At 40.5% G+C, this 7,847-nt stretch overlaps 1 protein-coding gene across 2 annotated transcripts; it reads right to left on the bottom strand.

The window, feature by feature from the left end:
- LOC109477434 (TBC1 domain family member 22B-like) lies at positions 1–7,711 on the bottom strand. 2 transcript variants are annotated; one of them, XM_019778703.1, is made up of 12 exons: positions 7,463–7,711; positions 6,373–6,629; positions 5,577–5,921; positions 5,241–5,311; positions 4,963–5,091; positions 4,391–4,456; positions 3,407–3,521; positions 2,934–3,049; positions 2,420–2,495; positions 1,922–2,049; positions 1,531–1,626; positions 1–279 (listed from the first exon to the last, which is right to left on the bottom strand). In XM_019778703.1, exons 1-12 carry the CDS (start codon positions 7,576–7,578, stop codon positions 139–141), a joined length of 1,656 nt encoding a protein of 551 aa, XP_019634262.1. In that variant the 5' UTR covers positions 7,579–7,711; the 3' UTR covers positions 1–138. The 2 variants fall into 2 exon arrangements, with proteins under 2 accessions (XP_019634262.1, XP_019634261.1); XM_019778702.1 differs by lacking the exon at positions 4,391–4,456 and adding an exon at positions 3,818–3,883.
- Between the last annotated feature and the right edge of the window lie 136 nt (positions 7,712–7,847).

Here is a 7,847-nt window from a genome sequence, read left to right as displayed (position 1 = left end):
CACTGTTGGTAATTACATGTATTTGATTTCAAGCCGTGACAATGCCAGAAAATGACCATTGCGGGACATGACACAATGAATATGTTGCACATGACAGCCCATCATTTTATCTACATATTACACCAGTCTATAGAAATGCTATGTATTCTTTTTCTGGTTGAGATGGTTGGGGGCATCAGCGAACATGTATTTGAGTCTGTATGCCTCTGCCAGAATCAAGTTGACCTCGTCATCACCCCAGTGTATTGTAGGAAGATTTTGTAGATGTAGCATGAGACCCTGAAATAAGAAGTATAAAAACAATAAATTAAATGTACGTATCTATTTATTTAATATTATAATCTATCCATTTATGATATCCATGCAGAATTTCTTCTTTTGTTTACTTGTAACTGCTTCTAGAAGACATAAAAGGGCAGTCAACCCCTAAAGGAGGTGTTATTTTCTTAAAGACAACATTTTCACCAGGAATTTCTGGCAATCAAATGTATACACATACTAGAGTTCCCTGATCTCATACCTTCGCCAAATGATGTTAATCTTTATGACTGACAAAGTTTAGATTAGATTATTCCCCCCTGATTTAAGAAATAGGAACCTAATTTTCATGAATTATATCATTTTATCATAATCTCAACCAAAAGACAGTCTTATATTAACAAAGAATGCATTCTAGCATTTCCTAATAAATTATGCAAATGAGGTCCTGATTTGAATAAATTATGTTTAATGATGTTCACCTCAATTTAACTTTCAAATACCACAAGTATGGAATTCCAGGCAGTTATCATTACATAATTATAAAATTTTCTCATTAATTATGCAAATTAAGTCATTATTAACATAATCAATATCTTCCTGTGTTTCTCTCGTTGTCAATTACCAATGTCACAAGCTTCAATTGTCCTATCATGGAATGCAGCTGATTTATAGAATTTCCCCATAAATTATGCAAATTACATCCATATTTGCATAATTGTCACATCGTTATATTAAGCATCACATAAGCTACCTACATACCAAAAATCACAGCGATCCGTCAACCGGTTCTTGAGTTATCCCCTTTTGAATATTTTCAAGAATTTATCCCTGCAGTTCCAGAGCAAGCCGCTAGGGGGCCTAAACTCACGTCACTTCTTTCTCAGCACAAGAGCTACCTACCATCTAAATTTCATCACCATAGCATGTCTAGATCATGAGATATCAAAACCAGAAGTTCAGCTGCAGTACCATAATAAGCCGCTAGGGGGTCCAAAATCTAATCATTTTGAGGTCTCATCAAGACCTACCCACCTACCAAGTATCAAGACAATCCATCAAGGCCTTCTCAAGTTATCGTGTTTACAGACAGACACACACACACACACACAAACACACACATACACGAACGCCCCTGAAAACATAACCTTCTTGGCGAAGGTAATAATATACATTTTTGAGTATACTATTAGGCTAGCCCCAGAGGCTTTGCCAAAAAAAGGCACTAGTTCAAACTACATGTATGTACTAAGGTCCACTTTAATTCCTGACCTGGAAGTCCCCCTTCCTGAGTAGGTCTTTTCTCCACCTGATGAGGAAGGCAGCACACACGTACAGGTGGAACGTGGAGAACCCTTGTGGCTCAGCCTGGAACATACATGTACCAGTTTTTATGTTAGTCCACAACAATTACACATCTATTGTTATGGATGACATCCTCTGGACTCATGGGTGCCGTTATACATGTAGAATACAAGAAAAGCTAAAATGACATGATTACGTGTATTGTTGTACATGATGAGACTGCAAATATTGTACATGTATGACTGCATACATGTACCTTCACTAAATAATCTATCCTACTACTGTTTGGCCATGTTTGGCTATGTGTGACAGGGGTTTAAACCTCTATGCTGGCAGCAGTTTCATATTGAGAACATACCAGGTATGTGTCCCAGAGACGAATTGTGCATCTAAGCGGTAACTCTCTCATGAGTAGGTTGTTCATCCAGCGGAAGGCAAACTGCAGATACTCCACCATGTGGGCCTCCAGATGGGCATGGAGAGGAGCTGGGAGGAGATACAGAGGGATGTCAGTATGTCAAAACTAAATAGTCATGTAGTGGTAGCAGTCAAACTGGTACACGTATATATGTCAGGGTAGAGACTGTGGTCTGGTAGAATTGGAGATTCTGTGTTGTACCAGACTGAGTAGAGATCCTGATTCTCATTGGGGTCTTTGCCAGAGATCCCAATTGGAGTCTCTGGTGTGGATTATACATGATGTACATAATAGAAAACGTAGTACATGTAGTTGACCAAACAGTAGTTCTAAGTTCTCTATTGCTTTCACTTGTTTGACACTGTACATGTAATTAGCCTTCAGGCATGACTTACATTAGTACATTATTCCATGAAGGAGTAACATACAGCGTCTCACCATCTATTCTCTTGACCAGCTCTCTCAGAGCGTTCACCTTCAGCTGGATCCCCGGCTGTGCAAATGTGTAGTTGTCCTGCAGGAGAGCAGCCACCATAGCAACTTATGTCAAGTGCAACTCTCACCTATTACATTGTAACTATGAGGGCTGTTTATTGAGAATTTCCTCCAACCCTGTGCCAGTTCTTGTTGGAATAGTGCTGTGTACCAGTTCTGTGTGTGTGTCATAGCACAATACAATTGTTACAGTAAACAGCACTGTAGAACATCAATTCATCCATTTCTGTATCATATAATTTACATATTGTGAAGCATACTGTGGCACTCTTGAAACCAGAAGAAACATAACAGGAGAAACCAGGGGTCCAATTTTTTCTAAAAAGAATCCAAGAAGCACGAAATAAGATTGCCCTTAAGTTGCCCTCTCATGATGAGGTTGTTGATATTGGTGATATAAAGTAGTATAGTATAGAGTAATGACAGAAAAGTTGGGGCAATGGAACCGATGACCAACCTGAATCCCATCCAGCAGCTTACTCAAGCACCAGAAGCAGTCAGCCTCGATGCTGCACAGGGCCTTCTCATCCAGGTTTTGTGAAGCGTCAAAGTCTTCTGTTATCACATCCAGATCTAAAGGTAAACACAATTACTTAGTTTAATACTCATCACTCAGACTTGTGGCAGGTTTATGATCCTTTAGTTTCTCCCCTAATCCAAGCAATATATAATTTAGTTTATCAAGGATTCACAAACTATACTTAGTATTTTATCTCCATATTGAAGACCAGCAACTCATACCTTCACTATCTCAGTTACATGTGTCACTTGATGAAAGTCCTAGCATAAAATACAGTGAATTTATAAACTTTCCTCCTTACTTATGCACATAAGCTCCTGATTCGCATGATTTGTATTTTATTTATCTTAATCATTACTATTCTTCAGACCAAAAATCATTATGGGTTAATTTCCATTTAGTTCAATCACCTGTATATTCTGACAGAAACACCACAAAGAAGGGTGTGACCAGGTCATTGATGCCTTGCACATAACCACTGGCAGGATGTCTAATAGCCCAGATGAACAGCACTCTCTCATAGATCTACAAGAAACAAAACAGATTTGGTTAGCACTAGGGTAATGTAGGGTATTGACTTGGGTAGACTATCAGGGACATTAAGTTACAAAAAACATATATGAAAAGTCATGAATTTCAAGAGCAGAGGAAGCTCAATTTCTCCAAAAATACTCATGACTTTACCTCATGTACCTTTAAGTCAATGATGTGATATCTACGTGTGTATTTAATTTACTGATTGAGAATTAAAACAAGATTGAAGATGAATAATAAATTACGTGCTATTTACAAGAAGTCAGACATCCCAGTGTAATTCCTACCTCTTGGATAACTTTCTGTTGGAATAAAGGTATGAGAGGGTTTGTCCTTGGGATATCTATATGGATCTGAAAAATTAACAACACAAACGATCAAGCAACATTGGATTGAAGAAATGATTGACAGGCAGTTTATAATTCTGACTTCCATGTGAGGTCTAGGGACTGGTGAATTTCATGATCAGTTTCTGTGCCATTATTTCAGCTGTCATGGTGGCAGCAGCTTGTTACGGTGTCTAGGGCATGGTATTGGGAGGTGGAGCCCATCCCTCTCCTTCCACTGCGTTTACCTCTCCAACCAGAGTCAGGTAATGGTGGGTGGAGTGAGGAAAGATGTGCAAAGTGCCTTTTGCAGGGGCACAAGATCAGTGACATGGCAGGATTAAAACCCATGCAGGAACTGTGGGTTCTGGACCAAACGCCCTTCCGTAATGCCACACGACCCCACAAGTACAAATGTACCTATTAGTAATTAGATATGATGCTGTTTTTGACCACATCGTTGATCATTTTTTTCAACAGAACTGTTTCAACAGTCCATGGACCTCACATGGGCTCCCAACTATCACTTCTCACCTCTTGAATTGAACTTTGACGGAAAAATGGAAGCTGGGAATTCATCCTAGGTATGTCTACCTGGATCTGTTCAGGGTCAGGCCAGAAAATAGAGAAAACATGAAGTATTACACATGAAGTGCAATTACACAATGTCTTTGACACTAAGGTTATATAGAATACTGGAACATGTAATCGTGTAATGCATTCATTTGGTGACCATATATACCAAACCATATACCATATAACTGTCCATCTGCCTGACCTCCAGTGGTAAGAGCAGGCAAGTCACACACACATGCACAGATACACACGCACATGCACAGATACACATGCACAGATACACACACATGCACAGATACACATGTACAGATACACACACATGCACAGATACACACACATGCACAGATACACACACATGCACAGATATACACATGACATTACATGCACAATACACATATAGCACACACATGCTTGTGCACATATATACATGATACATTGTACATGCACATTTACACACATGCTCACTCACACACATATCCTTCACACACATATCCTTCACATTGGAGTAAACAATGGAATTCAAACGTTACCTGTCGCCATGTTTCCACGTGGAGCTCCTGTGTCCTGCTGGGGTAGTACTGGTCTACAAACCTGAAGTATTCCTCACGTTTTCTCTCCAACATCATGGACCGCCTCTCAACATTGGCAGGCAAGTAGTTCTAATTTTGGGAACAATAGGTTCAATTAATGAGTAAATTAGAGTACATGCTTGTACACGGGAAGCCACATATAACATTGTACACAGCATTGCTTTTTTCTAAAAGCGAAAAGACCAGAGGTCTCCAGACTGCAAAGACAGCATACTTACACTGAGCAATTTCCACACAGTAGGTCGAGCTTCTCTGGGAACACCTGACCACACCATCTTCTTCAGTCCATCTAAACAGTCAAATTCAACACTGGTGTTACTGGTCAAAACTACACATATGCTTAGGATATTGGGATTCCTTGAATTAAAAAAATTTTCAACAAAATACCATTGCAGAGGCCCCCATGCTATGTTATGGCCTAGTCCAAAAACATTCCTATTAGATGAAAATGAGATTATACATGAAAGATGAAATCTTTTAAGATGTGAAATGCAACAGTTACCATTTTTTTCAAACTTTTATATAAGTATACCGTGATTGAAACAAATACTCACCCAGGTCTGTATTGGGTCCTGCAATAAACTCATTGACTTTCTTAAGCTTGGCTCCCTCACGTTCAGTCAGAGATTTGTCATCACTGCACGCTCTCCCCAACTGTCTGCTGAGGCGAGACGGGGGGTTTGGTCTGCCTTCTGACGGGGTCAGGGTCCAGTCCCCGGACTCTGCTGTATCTTCTGATGTGGGAAACGTGGGAGGTGTGGGTACAGGAGGCAGGACGGGCGGTGTGACGTCCTCAGGTGTACTCTGTTGTCTGATTCCCACTCCTGGACCAACCCCCTTCTGTCTACTGATGTTGGACATTTCATCTGACTTGCCTGGTGAACTTTGGCTGGGAAAATCTAGGATAATGAAAAGACAATCATTAATTAAAATGCTGACATATTTTAGCATGAGGACTTCTTCATAGTCATACATAGCAAAACTGGAGATAAAAGGTAGTCCCATGATCTTTTTTGAGGCTGTAAGGGCAGTGGATTGTTTATAATCCATTGTACATGGTATTGGAAGGCAAAGCCCATCCCTCTACTTCCACTGCTTTTTACCTCCCCAACTGAAGTCAGGTACCCATTTTTACACCTGGGTGGAGTGAGGAAAGTTGTTCAAAAGCATTTCCCAAGAGTACAAGATTGGTGATATCACAGGATTCCAACCCAGGACCTCTAGGTTCTGAGCACACACACACACACACACACACACACACACACACACACACACACACACACACACACACACACACACACACACACACAGACACAGATTGAAATCCTAAATGGCAAGACAACACCCTACCTGGGACTGTGTTCTCTGCTGTTGTTTCCTTAGAACGTTGGGGCAAGCTTGCTTGGTGATTGCTTGCTGTTTTGCCATGATTCACCGAGGCAGGTAACAAGTTTTCAAAAGACAGCTTTGCTTCTGAGAGTGCAATAATTTCATCTTCAGCATCATCCCAAGCATCACTGGTGTTGTCTTCAAAATCTTGAAATGACAAAGTCTTTCTTGGTTTTTGGTCCTTAAGATTCTCCCTGACAGGACTTGCTTGCACAGACCTGGAATACAATCTTCATCAGTTAAGAATTCATCAACCAAATTTACTTGCAAGAAGACACCTAAATGGCACACAGCGTTACTTTGGTAAGTTTGTATCTGTATAGCCAGTATAACCTCCCTTCGGCGTAACACACCAGCTGCAGTAGTATGTTTGTAGATGTACTTCACTCCAAGTGAGTGAAGTATTGGTTTTGGTTCTGGTCCGTGTCCATGTGTGTTTCTGCAATTAGTAGACTGACATCTTTTTTTAGATCTGTGAAGGAGGCCAGTGACCTCTGTGGGGTACTAGTATTGAAATGAAACGTGTCTGTACAAAATCTACATTCATATAGCTGAGCCTCAAGATCCCTTCGCTGCTTTGGTTTGGCATGTCATCTGGTAGTATATTATTCACACTGTTTTTTTTTTTTTATATATCGTAGCAATTTTCATGGGTCATATAATGTTTCAGAAAGTGAAAGTGAATGATTCGCAATGGTGTACATGACAAATGGGCGATAATCTGCCACCTCTGATTGTGACAGCTTGAACTATAAGATATCAATCCGTGTTTCAAAATAACATTGTATTTAGATTTTTTTAAAATCATCTCAGAGCTTAAAATAAATGCTACAAAGATCGCAAAAATACTTCATTCTTTACTGCGGCTGCAAGTAGTTATTTTCAAATTCCTCACCCCGGTCAATAAAATGACCAGTCTGTTTGGAAAAGCGGCTCAAGTAACTCCTATGGTTCGAATAAAGAACCGGAAACGTCCTAAATATTGACACAGTAGCCAGCAGTGGCTTCTCCACCTTCAGTTCAGCAAAATTAGTGACCACGTCATATTTACCTGCCAGGCACTTTGGGGGCGTTCCTCTTCCAGAAAGGCCGTCGTTGTGGGCTCATAGCACGGCCCAGCCCTTCGCTGACTTGCGGCATTGCCGACCTAGCGCCGGAGTCATTCATGTTGGGAATAATTAGCTAAAGGGCGTAGCAAGGAAGGTAGGGCGTGAGAAAATAGTGGTCGAGTCAGACACTGCCATTAACCGCCGCCATGACAGTCATCATCATCGTCATCATCTGGATCATGCGATATGGAAGGGGGAGCGAGTACGTTGTACACGGTATGTAGATCGGAGTTCTGTAGACAATCACCTCACACTTGTCGATTCTACCGTAGAAAAAATTGCAGCAGAATTTATGAAATGGGTACGAAAAACGAATATGTCATGATG

The sequence above is a fragment of the Branchiostoma belcheri genome, unplaced genomic scaffold (assembly GCF_001625305.1).
Source record: "Branchiostoma belcheri isolate BF01 breed outbred unplaced genomic scaffold, Haploidv18h27 scaffold4, whole genome shotgun sequence".
Taxonomy (NCBI): Eukaryota; Metazoa; Chordata; class Leptocardii; order Amphioxiformes; family Branchiostomatidae; genus Branchiostoma; species Branchiostoma belcheri.
The sequence above is the reverse complement of the archived record's forward strand: the minus strand, read 5'-3'. Positions and strand labels throughout refer to the sequence as shown.